Source organism: Octopus bimaculoides, chromosome 3 (assembly GCF_046866305.1).
Source record: "Octopus bimaculoides isolate indiv1 chromosome 3, ASM4686630v1, whole genome shotgun sequence".
Lineage (NCBI taxonomy): Eukaryota > Metazoa > Mollusca > Cephalopoda > Octopoda > Octopodidae > Octopus > Octopus bimaculoides.
In genome coordinates this window covers 96,876,266-96,899,562 of record NC_142930.1, presented here as the reverse complement: position 1 = coordinate 96,899,562, position 23,297 = coordinate 96,876,266, and the positions used below count along the sequence as shown (strand labels likewise).

Genomic DNA, 23,297 nt, shown 5'->3' with positions numbered 1-23,297 from the left:
GTTCTTCTGAAAGGATATGTTTTACATATTATTGATCTAATTGATCTCCCTGGTTTTTCTATAACATTTATCCTCAACTTGGTACTTTTGAGGATTTTTCGAAATCTGTGGGCCAGTTCTCCGTGTGGCGTGGCGTCCACAAACATTACTCCCTGGAACTTGTCGGTATTGTACCACGTGGTCTTTTTGTTTGTTTTGTCACTAATGCTTTGTAGTCTATTCCACTGTTACGGTATCTAGGTTGTGTTCCATTTGTATCTTTGACAACAATCTCCTCAAATTTCTTGTTAGCTCCTCTGTATACCCGGATTCTATCTTTCTGGCTGTATCCCGAAAATTGCATGCGATGCATGAAGTGTTGAATATGTTTTTGCCCCTCCCATGGACTGCACAGGGGGGATATGTTTTTCATTATTCTAACCAAATCGGCTACTAATATATTGATTTTCACACTGTGTGATAGAGCCGAATTCTTATGGATAACATACTTTGAAGATATAGGTTTCATATAATGTGAGTGGAGGATTTGAACTTTGTCATTAATTGTTTCTAGCCAAAGTTCTGTGTCAAGTACTGGGAGTCTCATGTTTAGGTGTCTTGTTGGGTAATCTATTGTTACCTTGATGCTCTGGTGTATTGTATTAGCTATATTCTGGATGTTTTCCATCACGATCTTCTCGTTCTCTTCAGTCTGAATGTTTGATGGTGTTTTGACTACGATGTTAATGTCATCCACATATCTCCCGTATAGTTTGAGTGTTATTGAGTGTTCTTCGAGATTTGTTTTCAGCTTTTTGTCCCACCAGGTCATGAATAGGCTTGCCACGTCTCCGGCCACACTGACACCAATAGCCGCTCCCTGGACCTGCATGTTTAGTTTTTCATTGAATTTAACTATATGGTTCTGCAGGGTGGTCTTCAGACTTGCACCTACAGCATGTGCAACCATTTTTCGTGTTTGGATATTATCCTCTGGGTCGTGGGTCGGTGTATTCCATCCTTTCCAACGCTCTGCAGTGGTTTTTCTAGCAGTATGGATATATGAATATATATATATATATATTCATATATATATATATTCATATATATATATATATATATATATATATATATATATATATATATATATATATATATATATAAGTGGAATACGTGCAAGTTGCAGTATATCCTGGGGAAAGCTAAAAGTTAATGGATAAAGAGAAATTCAACAAGGATAACAGTGAATAAGATGTAAGGAAATTGAAAAACACAAATAATAATAATAATCTCAGGAATAAGAAGAAACCTAAGTGAAATCAAGTAATAATAATAATAATAATCGGCAGGAAGCTGATTTGGATAAAGGATGTTGTTTGGACATCACAGTGGTTATGGGCATGCGGGTGTGTTTGGAGTGCACTGTTTAATCTTAGTGAGTTTCTTGCCTGTGGTCACTGTCCTTAATGGCAGCAGTGTCAATTATGTTTTTAGGAGAAGAGGAGGGGGAGAAAGGGAAACAATTATGGGGAAGTGATGAGGGAGAATAAGAAGAGAAGTATCTTATGTTCATGGAAAATTATAATTGATAATGCAATAGTAGATGAAATGAGTTCTACGTATGATTGAGATGACTATTATCAACGAAAGTTTTATATTCAATGATCATACAGGAAATCAAAATTAGGGTCAAGCCATGATTCCTAGAAAACATTTTCTTTCTTTTCATTCAATGTGCAATCATAATTATGACTTCAGAAAATATATCATGGTTGGTAGATAACCTTCCTGAATAAGTAGTGATTTGTGGATAAGTAATTTGTGTGATTCGGTGAATAATCTTAGTAATTCTTCAGAAATTATCTTGTGGGAAAAATCAATTCCTTGTAGATAGTATTTCAGGGTCTGAAGAGAAAGCTGTTTAATGATTTGAGAAATAAGATATCATAATACTCTGTATGCTTTTTATTGTTGTATTTTTTTGCCTTCTAAGTCTCACCAAGGCCTTTAAGCATCAATGCTTACTTGTAGTAATATGGTGTATGAGAAAAACTCTTTCACCGAATAGAAAGTTGGTGTATCACAAATCTCATTCCCAGATAATCTGTCACCTATTCCCAACAGCTTGATGAACTGAAGTAATGTAGATTAGAACATTTTGTCTAGAAATAATAGAAGCCCCACCCCGACCAGTAGATCTGAAATCATGACAAATGAGAAGAATATTAGTGAGAGTAGAAGATTCAAACAGATGGACTTAAGTAAGTATTGAGGAAAAGACATTAAGCTTAACGACAAATATTTTCATCATTTCAACAAGTATGGGAGACAACTCTGATTATGTTTTGGTCTTATTGGCATTTTTCTGTAAAACTTATCCCTCACCACATGTTGCAATAGTAACATGTATGACGAGAATCACTAAGAAGTTGTATGATCTTGTACATTAGTAGATGTGAAAAATTAACATATTAAAAAAAGAAAACAGTAAAACTCAAAGACAAAATAAAGTTTGTTCATTTTTGTCCTCTGACTTCTATATATGTTAGTATGGTGAATATTTGAATGAAAAAAGTGTCTTAAATAACACTCATTCAACAAGCTCAAGCAAATATTCTTCAGCAGCTACTTTTAAATGATGTAACCAGTATTTGTATAAACAATCTTTTCAACAAAGCTTAATTAGGTCTCATAAGAATTGCAAGATAAAAGTTAAATATTTTTTCCATGCTTTTGTAGTGAAGGATACAAAAATATATTTTGTAATACTTTTTACTCTATAGTCATGTTGTAAAATTATAAATCAGTTGCAAGGCTAACAGTTACTTTTATCCAATGTTTCCAAGTTCAAATCTAAGCATCTTTTGTTTTCTATTTGTTTCAGTCATTAAACTGCAGCCATGCTGGGGCACTGTTTTGAGAGAATTTTCAGTCTAATGAATCGACCCCAGTACCTTTTTATCTTTTAAGCCTGGCATTTCTTTTATTGGTCTCTTTTGCCAAATTGATAGGTTACAGGGATGTAAGCATACCAACACTGGTCGTCAAGCAGTGGTGGGAAACAAAACACAGACACAAAGACACATACACACACACACACACACACAATGGGCTTCTTTCAGTTTCCATATCCCAAATCCACTTACAAATTTTTGGTCAGCCTGAGGCTATAGTAGAAGACACTTGCCTAAGGGTTCCACACAGTAAGACTGAACCTGGAACCATGTGGTTGGGAGGCAAGCTTCTTACTATACAGTCATGCCTCTGCATGTCAAATTATTCCTCTTTTTTATCACTAAATTTATAAGTAATGATTCTTCAACAATCTCTTGCACTATTTATAAATTTTCACCCTCTAGGATATTTTATTTTATTTTATTTATTTATTTATTGGTGGTTGGGGGCAGTTAATTGATCTGAATATGAATTTAAATGAAAGAATGTGAAAATAGTAATATATACATGAAATGAAATAGAAATAAAAAGAAAAGATAAATGAATCTAAATAAATTTTTCAACAAACCTGGTTACCATTATCTGACAAGCAGTTGGTGTTAACCTGTAAAGTACTTATGGATATATAGATATTTTTTAAATTTCTTTATTGCCCACAAGGGGCTAAACATAGAGGGGACAAACAAGGACAGACAAAGGGATTAAGTCAATTACATCGACCCCAGTGCGTAACTGGTACTTAATTTATCAATCCCGAAAGGATGAAAGGCAAAGTCGACCTCGGCGGAATTTGAACTCAGAACATAACGGCAGACGAAATACGGCTAAGCATTTCGCCCGGCGTGCTAACGTTTCTGCCAGCTCGCCGGCTTATATATATAGATATTTTTCTGTTGAATTATTTCTTACCTTCACTGTGGGAGAGAACAGTGCCTTCACACCATTTCTAAGTTTACTTGGTAAAGGTAATTTCCTGAGTTTATTTTCTTCTCGAATGGCTTTCTGTATAGTTCTTTGGCAATAAAACTGGAGTGGGGGCACTATCTTGCTAATCCAAGCTACATAAATCTCACAGCCTGATGCTATAAACAACCTGCGGTCATTGTGGCCCCATGTCAGAGCAGTCACTGGTCTTCCCTGAAAAAGAAGGAAAGAAACAATAAATCAAGTTGAAGCAGAATAGAAACAATAAACTATCTGATTTTCTTTCAAATTTTTAACCATTGTAGCTTCATTTAGCTGAATACTTGGCAGTTATACCTACTTACTCTTGAGTGTTTCCTTATTTCCATATCCATTAAAACCAGTCGAAAATAATTCACTATGTATCTATATTGATTAAACTGATTTCAACCTGATATACACTATTCTCATGACTATCATATCCTACATACTTTGATATTGTTCTCCTCTTGCAGACATGAAGATTTTGATAAACCATCTTATTTACAACATACCATTCTACTGGAGACCATCTCTGATCCTATAGCACAAAATGCATTGTTCTAAAATGTTCATATTAATATTATAATTTTCCATCATAATTTTATGTAAGAACCTTTTATTATGTTCCAAACACTAGCACAATAATGAAAAATCCCGTTAACCAGATATACTTTCAAAATCTTAAGTATTTTCAAAATTTATTGAAGCACATATATAGTGCATTTCATTAGAATTATGGCCGTTAAAAAATTGTTTATTCAAAGTCTTTTATGAGAAAAAAATACTGCATATTATGAAAATAATACATTATTCCATATAAGCCTATTTGGGAGAAACACTGTAAAAGGATTAGATATCTCAGAGCACTAAATGGTGTGCTATTTGAATATCAGTCATATGGAAACAGAATAAACATGAGAGGAAACTGTGAAAGAGCCTGAAATAATTGCTGCTCTTGAAAGATATACTGTATCCTATACTGAAATTGGTATTAGAGCAGATCATCACAATGGGGACCAGGGTAGTCCTCTCTAAATCCTTGTACTCCAATATATGTAACCAGATATACTACATCTAACTAGGAGTATACCTAGTTAGGTGTAGTCAGTATGTAAACTAGAACATCCAGCTAAGAAGACCTGAAGAAGGAATTGTAATTCTGAAATATCATCGGACTATAGATAACCAAATTACAACAAGTATATAGTCCATTTCTTGTTTTATAGTGCATTGTCGTACCATTCTAAACTTTTATTCTTTACAAACAATACACAATGCTTCAAGCGAACTACAATACTCTATCTATTTCTGTATTATGGAATAACATATAGTGCAATACACCTAGAAGCTGAACCCCTCTGGTATTACAGGTCAGTCATGGCTCCAGATACCAGCCCCTACGAAGATAATTTACAGTACAATTACAATATAGTCAAAACCTTCTACTTTTTCCTTATGTGCAATAATGACTTGCTTCTAATGCACTACAATGTAGATGATATCACCCTTTACACCTCCTTAACTTTCTGTTCATGTGTGCTCATCCTGCTTACAATCTAGATACCTTATACCATCCTTGCACAGACTTCTGTTTTGATATTTGTTTAGTGAAGCAACACAAAGACTATTGATTCAGTCAAATCATGCGATCAGGTTTCAAGGAGATACAAAAGTCTAATCTGCTTCAACAGCCTTAGCAGTTAACTAGAGGTTTGATTGCATTACCTATCACAATACATATCGAGGATGTTTTGTACATCTTTCCTACATTTAAACAGGATAGAATTATAACCACAAAGTTTCACAACAAGTAACATTTTATAGTAAACTCATATGCATAACATTGCTAAAACAACAACCCCCACTAAAATGTAGTTGCTCTTCAGGAGTAAAGAAATATTTCAACCTTTATCATTATTATTATTAAGGTGGTGAGCTGGTAAAATCATCAGCACACCAGACAAAATGCTTAGTAGCATTTCTTCTGCCTTTACATTCTAAGTTCAAGTGCTGCTGAGGTAAACTTTGCTTTCATCCTTTCAGGGTCAATAAAGTGAGTACTAGTTGAGCACTGAAGTTGATGCAATTAACTAGCCCCCTCTCACCAAAATTTCAAGGCTTGTGCCTATAGTATAAAGGGTTGTCATTGTTGTCATTATCATCAATGATGATGAGGAGCAAACTGGCAGAATCGTTAGCATGCCAGACAAAGTGCTTGATAGCAATCCATCTGTCTTTATAGTTTGAATTCAAATTCTGCCAAGACTGAATTTGCCTTTCAGCCTTTCAGGGTCAATAAAATAAACACCACTTGAATACTAGCCCCCTCCCTGAATATTTGTGCCCATAGTAGAAAGGATTATAATTGTTATTATTATTATTATTATTATTATTATTATTATTATTATTATTTACCCTCTACAAAACTCAAGTAAGTCATATCAAGACCAAAGCTGCTTCTACATACATATGACTTAACTGTATCTTCCCCTACTACAAAGGAATAGTTTTCTCTAAACTAGCTAGTTGCACTTCTTTGTCCTCAGTTGCATGAATCACATTTGTCAATCTGCTACTCATCACTTCTACAGTAACCCACCCCCAAGATCTTGTACTAAACACTTCACCTAATCTTTTTTTCTGATAACAGTATCCATCTAGAATTGGTTTTCTGCCTATGAGCTTTCTCAGTAATGATCAACTACCAATGATCAAACTAAACATCAACTACATTAGTATCACCAATGTAGGAGTTTTTGCAGTGGTCATGGAAACTGCACCTCTTTAATTTAAAGCAGAGTATTTATAGCATAAATTATAATTTATTCATACTGGAAGCCAGTATGCTCCACTGGATGTGTAATGTTAGTGTGCATACTCGACAGAATGTAAGTGCCATGAGAGAAAAGTTGGACCTAAGAAGCATCAGTTGTGGTGTGCAAGAGAGACGACTGCGCTGGTATGGTCATGTGGTGAGAATGGATGAAGACAGCTGTGTGAAAAAGTGTCACCCTAGCAGTTGAGGGAACCTGTGGAAGAGGTAGACCCAGGAAGACCTGGGATGAGGTGGTGAAGCAAGACCTTTGAACATTAGGCCTCACCGAGGCAATGACTAGTGACCTTTGGAAATATGCTGTGCTTGAGAAGACCTGGCAAGCCAAGTGAGACCATAACCTGTGCCCTATGCCAGTGGTGTAACCAGCCCACTTATGCCTACCTTTCCTTTATTGGATACTAAACTCTGTTTGCGAAGACCTGTTTGCGAAGACCTGTTGAGGCAAGTGAAATCAAAATCAAATTTGATGACAGCACCGCATGACTGGCATCTGTGCTAAGAGCACCATCCAAGCATGATTGTTGCCAGGGCCGTGAACTGGCTCCTGTGCTCGTGGCACGTAAAAAACAACATTTGAGCTTGATCGTTACCAGCGTTGTTTTACTAGCACTTGTGCTGGTGGCATGTGAAAAACAACATTCGAGCAAGGTTGTTGCAAGTGCCGCTGAACTGGCTCCTGTGCAGGTGGCACGTAAAAAACACCATTTGAGCATGGCCGTTACCAGTACCGCCTGACTGGCCCTCATGCCAGTGGCACGTAAAAGCACCCACTACACTCTTGGAGTAGTTGACATTAGGAAAGGCATCCAGCTGTAGAAACTCTGCCAAATCAGATTGGAGCCTAGTGTAGCCATCTGGCTCGCCAGTCCTCAGTCAAACCACCCAACCCATGCCAGTATGGAAAGTGGACATTAAATGATGATGACCATAGACTTCACCAAACAGAAAATCTTTATGCCTCACTATTATCTAGTGATAACATCCAATACTAAACTATTAGATTATTAAAACCTTAAGTTGTTCCTAATAAAACACTAAGAATAGCAAAAATCTGCAACTGACTTCATGTTAGAGGAAACTAAAAAGAACATTAGTACCAGGAGTGTGTAACCTGAATGCACTGACCATTTAATTCTGAAAGAGACAATCCTGCTGGCTCTCCTAATGTGTATAAAAAAGCTTAACTACCCTGCACTTAACCAGAGGTCTGGTTGTGCTGTCAAACCTCCAGACAGTCTTAATTTGTATTCTTCTTTCTATGAAGAGATTGTTGTAATCTAAACAACAGACAGGAGAGACAGTTTATGCAAATTTCTTTTCCAGAAGTTAGTCTTCTCACATGGATGTGATGAATATTAAATGGAGACTGGCATTGAAGACAACATTCAACACATAAAGTTTTTGCTGTTGTAGATAACTTAAATTTAAAAACATAAAATTAAGCCTTAGATCTACACAACAGTGTATCTTTTACAATACATCTCCCATACGATTCCATGAAGGAGTATCTATGAGGTTGCTCAACCTACAAAAAATAGAAGCCAAATCTCACTCATAATCCACTCTACAGCTTAGAAAAATGGTAAAATACATTGGGCAATGCAGTCCTAGATATACTTATCTAAAAGAATGTCACAACTATTGATAAAATGCCTTTGATCATAGTTCTGCTGAAACAGAGCTGGCTTCGGAGTAAACAACAAGAACATCCACTAGATTATGTTGACCTGTATAAACTATTGTGTATTGTTTTGAAATAAGTGTGATTCCAGTTGGTAAACAAACTACCCATTTACAGAAAAATATAGTTTAGTTCTATTAGTAGCTGGTAAATAAAGTAAAGTAAATGAACCTTACATTAGTTTTGATGATTATTCTAGTAGTTCAATCAACTAAGCTACACACTGTAAGTACATTAGTGGCTAAGTATTCCAAAGACATGTGTACTCTCAATGTAATCTTCAGGCAAAATCAATGTGATGTATTTTGCGACAAAGCTAAACCTTTGAATTACATGGATGAGTCATCTGACTACCTAATTTCATTCACAAGGCTCAAATTGAAATGCAGCTATAGTAGAAGACACTTACTAAAGATATGAATGAACCCCAAAACTCACAAAACCTCTGAATCATTCAGCCATGCTTATGTCCACCAGTAAATAGAACGTAAACATCTTTATAAGCTAAAATGTGGTTATTTCTGACTTGGGATTAATATTTATTCTAACACATTTTTAATAAGTTGCAACTTTGTTCCTTACCCTAAGAAGAGTTTATCAAAAATAATAGAGAAGGTGGCAAAATTGGATTATTCTTGAACAGCATTAATTTAAAGTGATTTTTTTCTATTTGTCTCCAGCTAAGACTGGCTCTCATATAGTATAACATATGTTTACAGATTAGAGATAACTTTGGGAAAATTTTAGCTTTGAGTCTTGAGTTAAAATGTTTGCTATAGTTAAATGGGTAAAAGCATTTTAATGCATGGAACATTAAAAAGCTAAAGTAGAAGGAAATATTCATTCAGAGACAAAAATATCATTTTGTGATTGTTATTTTTATTTTTGAAGTAGAAATATTCGAAAGACCATTCTGGACATGTTTTTGCTTAATGAAAATTCATCAGTAGGATTGTAGATTGCCAAAGTGTTTGAAAATGATTGTGAAACATATGATCTAAATAATATTCTGCACCAATGTCGTACCAACTCTCTATTTCACCTCAGCCCCAAACCCAAGACAACTAGGTAGAGTTGAATTACAGATCTTTAATATGTTACTGTAAGTACCTCTTCTAATATTTATATCAATCTTCTAATTCTACTCTTGCTATAAATATTATACAAATTAAATATTTTTGCATAATTCCAATGTATAACAGAAAAAATATAGGATTGAAACAAAAATTAGGCCTCTCAACTGATAAAATCAGTTATTGGAAATACTATGGGCAAGGAAAGGGTATGTTAAGTTGAGATTTTCCATCTGGTATGGCATCACAACAGAAATGTTTTAGTATGAAATATTGAGTAAGAAAGCAGCAGCTTTATTATCATTATTATTAATAATAATAATAATAATATTGTAGACACGAGGCCTGAAATTTTGGTAGGAGGGGACTACTTGATTACACTGGCCCCAATGTTTCACTGATACTTAATTTATCGACCCTGAAAGGATGAAAGGCAAAGTCGACCTCAGCAGAATTTGAACTCAAAATGTAGCAACAGACGAAATACCACTAAGCACTTCTCCTGGTATACTAACGATTCTGCCAGCTCACTACCTTTTTAATAATAATAATGATAATGATAATGATGATGATAATAATAATAATAATAATAATAATAATAATAATAATAATAATAATAACAATAATGTGCTCAACAGAAAAAGATCATAAGTCTTTATAAAAAAATAGATAAGATAACTTGTTAAGTACATAACTACTGGAAAGATGCACAATGGAAGGTGAAAGATTGTTTCAAATCATTAGTTTAGCTGAAAAAGTATTGGAAATGATGAGAGTATCATCACAGATGCTAAAACAAGACACAGTACAGTAAAGAACTTGTTACTTTTAGTAGTGTTTTAAAATATTTTACATGAGTTAAAATATTAAGAAAAGTTCAAGCAAAAAGCAAACCAAAATAGAAAAGAAAAAAAGAAACAATTTATTTTCAAGAATTACCAAATAACTTAAGACATGCTCAAGCATGTGTGACTATCCAGACTATTCATTTGATATCATGGATAAGAGTTTGATATTTCATACTAGGTTCTGGTGACAACTATAATGTAAAGTAGTTTTTAAAACAGTAAATGTAACGGAAGAAAAGGTTATAGAAATATTTTGACAGATAGATTTTTTTCTGTTTTTCTTCAAGAGACTAATGAAGCAGAAATTTACTTGTTTTAATATTTTATGTTTAGTGAAGCTACACTGTGACTGATTATTGGGTGTGTCAATCATTCACAATACTACTTCACTTGATTTTCTTTATATATATATATATATATATATATATATATATATATATGTATATATATATATACATGGATATATCAAAATTATACATTATGTCATGATAAGCAACTGGAAACAAAGTAATATATGTGTGTGTGGGTGTTATATATATATATATATATATATATATAATTATATATATATATATATATATATACATATATACATATATATACATATATATACATATATACATATATATACATATATATGTATATATATACACATATATACACTGAGAGAGAAGTGAGAATAAAATACTTTAATAAGTTCTGTCACAAATGTGCAAAATTGTAAAATAGCATATTGAAGTAATAACATATACTTTATATAAATATATATACATATGTGCTATGTGTGCTGTGTGTGCTGTGTGTGTGTGTCTGTGTGTGTACAGTAGGTAGATGCATATGAACTAACCTACAATAATAATCTAAGTGAGATATTTAACCATAAAGAGTGCTCTACTATAAAACTATGTGAATTAAGCAAGCAGGTATGGGATGAAGCTAAAGTATGTCTTATAATAAAAATACGGAAAATTTAGTCACATGTTCCATTGAGGACATCTAGATGTTTTGCTGTCTATTCACCTTATTAGCTGCTGTTGGACTGAAGACAGGAATTCATTCAGGCATACAATATATAGCAGCCGTTGACAATATGGATAACTGCTACATAGATTTACCAGGACCAAACAAATGAATGAAGTGTTCATTTAAATGTCAATGAGAATAAATAGGAGTATTAGAAAAGTAGTGGGCAAATACCTTCAGAGAAAATACCCTAGAAAAGTAGTGGGCAAATACCTTCAAAGAAAATACCCTAGAAAAGTAGTGAGAAAATACAATTTGGGATGCATATATATATATATATATATATATATATATATATATAGGGCATGTGACTTGGTATTTTGGGTATTACGCCTACAATATTAAGGTCGTGGGTTTAAATCCTGGATGAGGTGCATTGTGTCCCTTGAGCAAATCACTTTGTTTCACATTGCTTTAGTTTACTCAAATGACAGTGGAGACGCAATGGCCCAGTGGTTAGGGCAGCAGACTCGCGGTCATAGGATAGCGGTTTTGATTGTGAGTGTTTATTGAGCGAAAACACCTAAAGCTCCATGAGGCTCCGGCAGGGGATGGTGGTGAACCCTGCTGTACTCTTCCACCACAACTTTCTCTCACTCTTACTTCCTGTTTCTGTTGTGCCTGTAATTCAAAGGGTCAGCCTTGACACACTGTGTCACTCTGAATATCCCTGAGAACTATGTTAAGGGTACACGTGTCTGTGGAGTGCTCAGCCACTTGCACGTTAATTTCACGAGCAGGCTGTTCCGTTGATCGGATCAACCGGAACCCTCGACGTCATAAGCGACAGAGTGCCAACAACTCAAATGACAATGAATACTAGCTGGGTTCAGGTGCAGCACTCTCAGCTTCCAGCTGTCATATTCTTAACCCTTCAAACACTGAAAGCCGATATATCTGCTCAAAATTTTATTAACATTAACTGCAAAAAGCAGTTTTTCCTTATGACTTTGAAAGAAAAATCTCTCCTTATGCTGTGAAATGCGGAGACACTCCCTCAGTGACACTTCTTAAAAAGACGAGTCTTCAGAATTTCTTAATTTCATCAAATATTTCTTTACAAAGCAAGACTCGAATACTTTTAGCAACAGGTATGGAAACTATCTACAGAAGATAATGAAAAAGTATTGTAGAAAAGAAAATATCAGTTTTATTTTTTGTTGAATAATTAACATCATTATAGGAATGACCATGAAATGTAATTATGTCACCAAAGGGTCACATACACCAACAGGAACAGACAACCTCTGACACACACACAGACATGTGTGTATTCTTTATTTAGCATAAAAGTTATATTTGTTTGACTGCTGCTGCTACTGAAGGGGAGAGAATCACTTCAGGTTTTTTGTTGAGGAATTTGTATCTACATTACATTAAACAGTGAAGAGCTTACTTATATTTCTATATAATTCTGTTATTCATATCCATGAGATGTGAATGATGGAAAGCAAACTAAATCTAAAGCTATATAAAAGGTTCCTCCAATAAATAGTAAACCTTAAATGTCAGTCTTAAATCGCCACATTTTCTAAAAATGGTCTTTCACTTTGTTTCTTTTTCATCGGTTGTAAACCAGTATTTGTTTTTCAGTCAGTAGCCTAAAGCCAATATCAAAATCATCAGCTTCATCATTAGTGGAATGGGTTGAACCAAACTTATTCATATTTTTCTATTTTAGTTATTTTTTTCTCCAGATTTAGTACTTTCTATATTAACCTTACCAACTCACCTATGAGTTGGTAAAGTTACTTTATACCAAGCTCCTCAACCAGGATCCATACAACATTCTTGGGGGTTCATGCTAGTAAAATAATAAATTAGAGATCCACAATAGTATTTTAAGTGTCCATGTAAAGTTTTGATTTAAATATATCTATAGCAAGAAACAGTTAGGTTTCTTTCTCTAACATTTCACATAGTTCAACCTAGGAATTTTGAAAGAAGTATCAATAAAACAATTTTTTTAACCTTTTAGCATTCAGATTATTCTGTTGAGCATAATGTTTATTTATTCAAATTAGTTTGAATTAATCATGCATTATCTCTCTGCTTCTAGATTTCAATGATGTGATAGTATATTTTTAGAATGATTTTGTATGATAAGTGTGAAAGGCTGAATTTGATCAGTTTGAACACAAAACATGTAGAATAGTTGGGCTTTACTAAAGGGTTAAACACTGAGTAGTTATGGGAGTTCTCGAGAATAAAATAGTAGCCAAAAGAGTCCATAGGTGAAAAATGTTTGAGGACCATTAGAGTCAAAACTCTAATAAGAAACAATTCTACAATGAGGAAATGACATTATTTCAATAACTAAAGTCTTTCTCTTCCAACTTGTGGTGTTTGAGACTTTTAGAGAGACTGGGCAACAACTAATGGCAAAGTTCTTGTCATTGTTGGCAGCTTGCCTCATCGAGGTGTCAAGTGATGCCCATGAGGGTGCTTGATTTTTCCAATACCTTAGCCTTGCCATCGCTAATGGCTAGCTTCAGTATGTTCCATTGAACTTTGTGGTGTATGACCAATTGATGCACTTAGTGTTGCATTGATGTTTTATCTTTCTTTTCGGGGGGAGGGGTTGTTTTCTTTGTCTTTCTATTATAAAATATATTCCTGTTCATATTTTGAATAAAAAATTCAGTATTAATAAAATATTTAAACAAGTGTGGGAGATAACTCTGGCCAGGTTTCATTCTCACTCTTGGTAAAGTATGAACTTGACTGTACTTGTTGAAATATTCAAAAGTGAATGAATAAATAGAAGTATACACTAATAGCAAAACAATTGGCATATTTAGAAATAAACATATCACTAAGATAAATTATTTGGAAAGAGACTATCTGTATGAACAGCAATAATTAAATTAGTCCTAACATATTTAATGCAGTGGACTAAGAAAATTTAATTAAAAGTAGCTTTATGGTGGGGAAAATTATTTATACTCAGATTTTTGATGATCTTGGAGTAAGTCATCTAAAACAGATCTGGCCATAGGATTTCAACTGCAATAACTACATTTACAAACTACACTGAACTGAATGTCTCTCATAGCAAGCCAACACATTTGTTTCATTTTATTTATAATATTTATACTTCATGTGCAAAGAAATTTAATTAACCTTGAGAAATTTTACAAGCTGCTAATCTCATCTCTTTCAGCAAATCACTATTTTTCACATGACAATCTTCATTTGACATTAAGTTGGAGTCACACTCACTAGATTCTTTTCCTACATAGAGTATGTGAGTATTAGTATCTTATGAGAAATAATAGTGATTCTGAATTTAATCTAAGAACATAATAAATACAATATATGATAACAAATGAAAATCAAATTCTTTGAAATGTAGTAATTTACAAAAAAATAATATATATATATATCATCATCATCGTTTAACGTCCGCTTTCCATGCTAGCATGGGTTGGACGATTTGACTGAGGACTGGTGAAACCGGATGGCAACACCAGGCCCCAGTCTAATTTGGCAGAGTTTCTACAGCTGGATGCCCTTCCTAATGCCAACCACTCAGAGAGTGTAGTGGGTGTTTTATGTGTCACCCGCACGAAAACGGCCACGCTCGAAATGGTGTCTTTTATGTGCCACCCGCACAAGCCAGTCCAGGGGCACTGGCAACGATCTCGCTCGAAAATCCTACGGGAGCCAGTCAGGCGGTACTGGCAACGGCCACGCTCAAAATGGTGCATCTCATGTGCCACCCGCACAAGAACCAGTCCAGGGGCACTGGCAACGATCTTACTTGGCTTGCCGGGTCTTCTCACGCACAGCACATTTCCAAAGGTCTCGGTCAGTAGTCATCGCCTCGGTGAGGCCCAATGTACGAAGGTCTTGCCTCACCACCTCAGCCCAGGTCTTCCTGGGCCTACCTCTTCCACGGGTTCCCTCAACTGTTAGGGTGTGGCACTTTTTCACGCAGCTATCCTCATCCATTCTCACCACATGTCCATACCAGCGCAATCGTCTCTCTTGCACACCACAACTGATGCTTCTAATGTTCAGCTTTTCTCTCAAGATACACTCTGAAGGGTATTCACATTGACATTACACATCCAATGGAGCATACTGGCTTCATTCCTTGCGAGCTTACGTATGTCCTCAGCAGTTACAGCCCATGTTTCACTGCCATGTAGCATGACTGTTCGCACGCATGCGTCATACAGTCTGCCTTTTACTCTGAGTGAGAGTCCCTTTGTCGCCAGCAGGGGTAAGAGCTCTCTAAACTTTGCCCAGGCTATTCTTATTCTAGCAGCTACACTTTCAGCGCACCCACCCCCACTACTAACTTGGTCGCCCAGATAGCGGAAGCTATCGACTACCTCTAGTTTTTCACCCTGGAATGAGATAGAAGTTGTTTCCTGTTTGTTTACAGTCTTTATTGCACCTGAACATCTGCCACAAACAAAAACTAACTTGCTAGTTAACCTGCCTTTGATGTTGCTGCACCTCTTATGTGTCCATAGCTTGCACCGGGTACATCTTATAGAGTTACTACCTACTCCTTTTCTACATACTGAGCAGGGCCATCTACCTGAAGGGGTTTGTGTTTTATCTACCTTCCTACTTATTAGGATTTTGGTTTTAGCTAGGTTGACTCTAAGGCCCTTCAATTCTAGACCTTGCTTCCACACCTGAAACTTCTCCTCTAGTTCTGATAGTGACTCCGCAATTAGGGCAAGGTCATCAGCATAGAGGAGCTCCCAGGAGCAACCTGTCTTGAACTCGTCTGTGATTGCCTGGAGGACTATGATAAATAAGAGGGGGCTGAGGACGGAACCTTGGTGGACCCCTACCTCTACCCGGAATTCATTGCTGTACTCATTTCCAACCCTCACCTTACTGGCAGCATCTCTGTACATGGCTCGCACAGCTCTCACTAACCATTCTTCTATCCCAAGTTTCCTCATTGACCACCAGATAAGGGATCGGGGGACCCTGTCAAAGGCTTTCTCCATGTCAACGAAAGCCAGGTACAGAGGTTTATCCTTAGCTAGGTATTTCTCCTGCAACTGTCTCACTAGAAATAAGGCATCAGTAGTGCTTTTACCTGGCACGAACCCAAACTGCATCTCATCTAAATTGATTCGCTCCCTAATTAGTTGGGCTATGACCCTCTCTGTAACTTTCATAACCTGATCTAACAGCTTGATATATATATATATATATAAACTTTCTAATTGACTTATATGGCTACATAGTGAAAATACTGTCACTTTATACTGTAGTTTATCCTTCATGCCTATGACTATGTTGAAGTATTGCCTTCAATTTGAGTAGTCAAAAGCTTGAGTGAAAGAGGATTTTTGAAAAGGTTTAAGTTTAAATTTGGAGAATAAATTCTGTTTTGCAACAGAAAACATTAAAAAATAGAAAAAAAAAAGCATTTGACACTCTTTGATATTTTAGTTTTGATTGAACATTTTTAAGCTGATTCAACTCAAAAGTCAAGTGTTATTTAAAGGAAGCAGCAATGTATAAGTAAAACAATGAGCTACATCACAGAGTGAAAGTTAGCAGCTTAACATTATCATTTAATTAAAGGTAATAAACTGAAAGGAACCAATTCAGAATGAAGTGTGAGATCAAGAAGAAATTATCAATGTGTGATGAAATTCTAAAAATGATTGAGATTATCAGGCAAAGCATGAAAGTTTATTTTCATTCATTAATATGGAATTTTATAAAAAGCATTTTAAATGCATTATATTTACAAGATGAACCTGAATAATTAACATAATAAAGTTTTTGTTAGTGTATTTCCATTCAATAACTGAGGTATGCCTATAATCTTTTAGAGAAATAAGAGCATAGAAAAAGGATTTGAATAATGTTTACTGCCTTAATCATCTATTTGATATGCACACACACATTGTCTTACCTTAGATCAGTTTTTAATCATTTGTTTTATGTCTTTGGACAACATCACTTCCATATGACATTTTTTTAAAAAGTTCTTCTTATCCATTTTCTTCACATGTCTAAACTACTAAAACATTTTCCTCTACTATATTGGATAGCTTTACTTCAAAGTCTGTTTTTCCCTATTAGAATCTCAGATTCACAATCTATAATTAGTACATCACCATATTTTTATATTCCTACAGTTTTTTTTACAGGTTTTATTGTTTATATGTCTTATACTGTAATAAAGCAAACTTCATGCAACTTCTCTTATAGGAAAAGAAAATATTTACAGGAAAAAAAATTGTTTTCTAAATTTCCTACTACCATTAAAACAGTCAAGCTGATTGGGTTGCATTAATGGCAAAACTTATCTATTGCTTTCATAATTTTTTTCACTGTGCTTTTGAACAGGATATAATCTCTGTTACATAAAGCATTGTTCTGTTATGAGTTTGTTTAGAATTGTGCCTGAGTTGGCAATGTAGATTAGAGTATCAAGAATATTTTTTCTATGTGTTGAAAAGAGTTATTTATTTAGATTTACCCATATTTGAGTCACAGTCTTTGATCAAGTGTTTAAACTATTTCTGTAGTTCATTAACAATTTCTAAAACCCGAGCTAAATAATTTACAGATAAGAATGCTCTAGCACATCAAGTTGGAGTTTTATTGATAGAGTTTCAAGAAATAAGATGAAGTAGAAGAGATAAGAAGAGTTTTGACAAATTCCAATTTTTTTTTTTTGCTGGAGATAATATTGATCAATCACTTATATACACTTAACTTTCTAATTTGAGTTTATAGGAGTGTAAGAGCATATATGATGGAAAAAACTGAGTACTGGACAATTAATTAAACAAAGTATTGTATCCTATTACTAACATTGCAATCATAGCCTGACTTATGGCTGAGTCCATCTAGCTCCTAGTTCTTGTTAAGCCCCAGGTCAGCCCTGATCTTCATTAAAAAACTTTCAAGGGCCATGATCATCCTGTCTTGTTGTATATCCAACACTATATTGTCCAAATTAGCCAACATGTCCTTCCTTTAAGACAAGAGCGATATTTGGCTGTTTTTCTAACAGGTCAAGCAACTATGCAGAGATTCTCTCACTGAGTAGGTAGTACAGTCACACAACTGTAAAATAATTTTGTGGAGTTAACAAGCATTTAGCTGGCTTACAGTCCTGAGTTCAACTCGTGTTACAGGAAATGTTGTTCACAGTAGATCAGCACCCTTACCAAAGAAAGATTTGTCCTTTATCTAGCTAACGGTATGGAAGCCTGAGATAAGCACAAGCCCTGTAAGTATTCATAATTCAGAAAATTAATGGATTAATATTGGATCATATTGTTTACCCCTTGTTGATCAAGTACACTCATAATCGAAGTTAGCTCCTTTCTTAAGAAGTTATGGTATGATTCAAGGGATATTTGGGCTGATATTTTGTCAGGTTTTGTGACCATATAGAAATTTTCTCCATCTAGGTCATATAGGATCATGTTAAATATTCTGGCAAGATCAGCAAAATTAAAATGCATCATAGATGTATCTTGTAATGCAAGTTAAATTCAGTTTAGAACTATGATTTTACTATTTTCCTTGGTGCCTTTCCACTAGAGATCAACACACACTCAATTCCATTCTATACTTAATTCTAATCTGAATCTAGAGCTGTCACATAGCTTTTTTTTTTTTTGGCTAGAATTAGTCATGTGAATAATCAGCTCTTCTTATCAATTTTAACTGTAATTTCTTAGTTCACTGCATCAAGTATGTTATAGTCCACTTTAGTATTAAATAATTTGACTATTCCCTTTTTGGTGTAGGGTTTTTGTTCTCTTAATATCTTATAACTGATACTATTGGTGTTCAGAATTACATAAGTTTGGTGATGAATCACTTCCATTTGAAGACACAGAAAATTTTTTTGCATCTTTATGTAGTGTTCGATCTAATTTTGTATGGTGGGTGTTCAATAGAACCATTTCTGTAATGACTATAAAATCTAGCCTAAAACTTGAAATAAATTATTCTTCAATTTCTTTACATTTTTAGTAACTCTCATATTTTTATGAATATACAGTTTTATATTTTAGGTAATATTAATGGTGTAAGAAGTTCTGTAAACAAGGAATAATTATAATATATAATAATTAAAACCAACATCACACTTACTAATTTTTATCAATTAGTCGAGAGAAGGATCATCAAAATAACTTTCATTTTAATGCCAATCAAAGAGCAAAATACTGGTTTCACAAGAAAAAATAAATAAAAAGGTGTGCAACATTACATGATAAACAGTATCAAAAATCCTCCTCATTGTTTGTGTCTGTCTGATGTGCTTCATTCTTAGTCAAGCAGTGTTGATAAATATTAATTCAGAAGTTCCAAAATCTAACATATGAAGCTGGTTTGCACATAGTCTGTATTCATTATGAACTTTCAATGTCAATTTTATGTACAAAAAAAAATGTGTCAGGTGTAGAGTGCAATGTATACACAACTAAACTAACTGCAAAGCTATTCTGTAGATAAATCTTACAACATAATTTCTGTGCAACTGGTGGCAAAGTGCACATCAAAGGAAGATAAAGTAGTAGCAACTTATTCCACTGTAACCTGATAATTCATAGAATAAATCTGTAGTGAAGCTTGTAGAGAAGTGGTAAAAGTCAATATTCACTTCTTTTTTGATAATATCATAATTAGTTTATGCACAGAATAGTTTCATGAACAGTCCATTATGAAGTTCATCTGGAGTGAAGAGTTACAAGTGCCACCAAGTTAGAAATAAAAGGTTTGCTAGTTAAATCTGGAAGGTGGCACTAACTGCAAGCAGTTTTCGAAGGAATATTCAGTATGATGTTTGTTGTCACTGCATACTCAACATAATACCCCAGGTTTAATACCTTACCTTATTGACAAAATGTTTTCAAATCTTTTATTTTCATTATTTACATTTGACGGATATTTGTCCTCATCTTGTTTGTTGTTAATACAACATTTCAATTGAAATACCTTCCAGCCTTCATCAAGTGTCTTGGGGAAATTTCAAACCTGGGTTTTCATTCCTAAGGTATTATTTGATGTTATTATTATTATTATCATTATTATTATTATTATTATTATTATTATTATTCAGGTCACTGCCTGGAACTCGGAATCTTGCAGTTAGTAGCCCGCGCTCTTAACCACTACACCACTACACCATATGCCCACTATATGCATATTGGTTAAGAGTGCAGGCTACTAACTCCAAGATTTCGAGTTCAATTCCAGGCAGTGACCTGAATAATAATAATAATAATAATAATAATAATAATAATAATAATAATAATAATAATAATAACAACAACAACAACAGCAACATCGAAAAATACCTTAGGAATGAGAACCCAGGTTCGAAATTTCCCCAAGACACCTGATGAAGGCTGGAGGATATATCAGCCGAAACACTGTGTTAACAACAAACATGATGAAGACAAATATCTGTCAAATGTAAATAATGTGAAAAATGTACATAATTCCTCATCTCTTAAATATAGAACTGTCTTTTATTTTCTGTAAAGGTTGGGTAATATTCTACTTTATACAGAACAAACTGGTTAGAACTCATATATTTCCACATATAATTTTGGTTTTGTTGTTATTGCCAGCTCAGATTAACCAAACCTAGGATTAATAATATTCTATAGCCATGACCATCCCATCTTTTATTAAGACATCATGTATCTAGAACTAGATTATATAGTGTTTTCTTCCTTTTCTTTTAAGATATTAGGATATGATTTATGGAAGATTTGGGTGCAATTTCTAGCAAGTTACTTTGAAGAAAATCCTTATAGGTTCATCTTTTATATAAGTGAGAAATAATTAATTAAAGAAATTAGCATTTTTGAGTACAGTTTTATTTCTTTTTATTTTTTATTTTTTGCATCTCCTTTATAATTTTTTTATCTGACAAAGAGCCCATCACAAAATATTAAAATTCTCTTCACTTTATAAGCCCATTCATTATTGAACTGATTTTCACAGCACTGACCACACAGTTTCCTAGGACTGAATGCTTTATTTATTCATATCTATAATCACTGAGAATTTTTAATAATTTTTCACTTCACAATTCACATGCATTGAAACAACTATCTAAATAATTATTAACAAATTCAGAAAACTTTCTATCAATCTGGGCATATTTTCACAATATAATCTTTCTTGGAGTGTTAGGCACATTTTACTCTTCATCTGTTAATTTGCTATAAATTTTTTTAAAAACCTGTTAAATTGCTTGAGAACCATTATCCTGTAATGAAAGAAATTTCTGTCATAGAATTTTCTATTTCTGGCATTCTTCTAAACTGCTTTTTGTTTTCTCATGGTTTATAAGCATCTATCTCAGATTTCAAAATGTTTTATAGTAGTCAAATTATAATTTTTATTGCTTCTTTTTTCTGGTTTTGAAATAACACTATTTTTAAACCATATTTGAAAATTCCATTTGTGTTTGGAACCCTTTTCAGAACATGTTAAAATCTATCATATTTATATTACTTCAACAGCATGATTTTATTTATAGCAGAGTTACTGCGGATGATAGATGAACATTTGCTCTAGAATAAGGAATCTCTCAGTTCAAATGCCAAACAATATTGCTATCATTTAGAAGCCATTTTTCCCTGCTGACAATATCAAGATGATTCCTCTTAATCATTTGTGGCATTTTCCCATTATATCTGGACTGCGGCATATTAAATTTGTTCATACAGGTGATATTAAGATATTTAATGGTGCCATTTGTCATGCTTCAGTAAAGCAGTATATTTTATGGTTTGGTGCACTTCTAAGCATCAACCCTTTGAAGAGAGTATTTGAACCTAGATTTGGTCACCCCGACCAATCAAGGTTTACTGGCTAGTGATAATGGCACAAAGGAAAAACAAAACAAGTGAAAATTCTGGAGTAAAAAAAAAAAGTTTTTGTTACCTCTGTAATTGTTAATAAAGCAAATATTCTTGCTAATAATATATAATTATATTGATAATATCAAATAAAATTCAGATGACATCCAAAAGTTGTACTCAACTCTAAGCTTTTCTTCTAATATTTAAGCCTTTAAACAAATGGGTGTACAATATGCATTAATTTAAAATGTATAGACAAAAAAAAAAAAATGCATTATTTAAGGTTGAAACTAAATTTATATTTTGCTCTACAAGTCAATAAAATTTATCAAGTTTATCAAACAATGAGTAATTAATAAAATTCTGATATGAACCATTAATTATAGCAAAATACAATGCTATGCATTAAGAAAGCAGATAAGAAAAGATATAGCAAAAAGGTATACATAAAAGTTTATTACAAATGGGTATTTTCAAAAACTGCAAAAAAAGTATATTTACTCATTTATTGTTTTATATTTTTACATTTGTTTTCCATATTATCACAGATAGGGCATTTTTCTAAATTTGGATATTGACTTGAAGTGTTAGTGTTTCTACAGTTGGATGTCACATTTTATTAATCTCGTATTGGCAAATCCAGTTATGGTATGTGACAGCACAGTAAATGCAAACAGGACTGTGGCATTGTCCACGATGAAGCACAAGCTAAACAGGGTGAAGTACAAGCAAAACAGAGCAAAAAAAAAAAACAATAAAAAACCTACATAAGTGTGTGCAAAGTCATAATATGTGAAAGAAAGGAAATGGTATTGGCATTTTAGTGTCCTTTTTCAAGAAAGATGGAAGAGGAGTAAGATAATAGAAAAAAAAATTGGACAGCAAAGAAAGCAATGTAAGATGCTCAAAGAAGTATACTGTGCAATGGCTGACAAGAAGTGAGTACACTTGGTAGCTTCTAGTAGAGAAATGTAGACATGCATTAAGAGAAATAAATGTGGAAGCAATATGGTGAAGTATGTGTGGCATGTGTGTGTGTGATTTAGTAGAAAAAAGTGTGTTAGAGAGGTTGTGTATATATATAAGTCTATACGTGGTTATCTGCAATAGTGGAGAATTAAGTGT

At 33.8% G+C, this 23,297-nt stretch overlaps 1 protein-coding gene across 4 annotated transcripts in view; it reads right to left on the bottom strand.

Annotated features, from left to right (window-relative positions):
* LOC106875473 (tubby-related protein 4) overlaps positions 1 to 23,297 on the bottom strand; it is a 680,107-nt gene that overhangs the window by 129,667 nt on the left and 527,143 nt on the right. For all 4 annotated transcript variants that reach the window (XM_014923630.3, XM_014923632.3, XM_014923631.3 and 1 more), the window contains one exon: positions 3,844 to 4,071. In XM_014923630.3, coding sequence (XP_014779116.1) covers positions 3,844 to 4,071 — 228 coding nt within the window. The remainder of the gene's footprint in view (positions 1 to 3,843; positions 4,072 to 23,297) is intronic.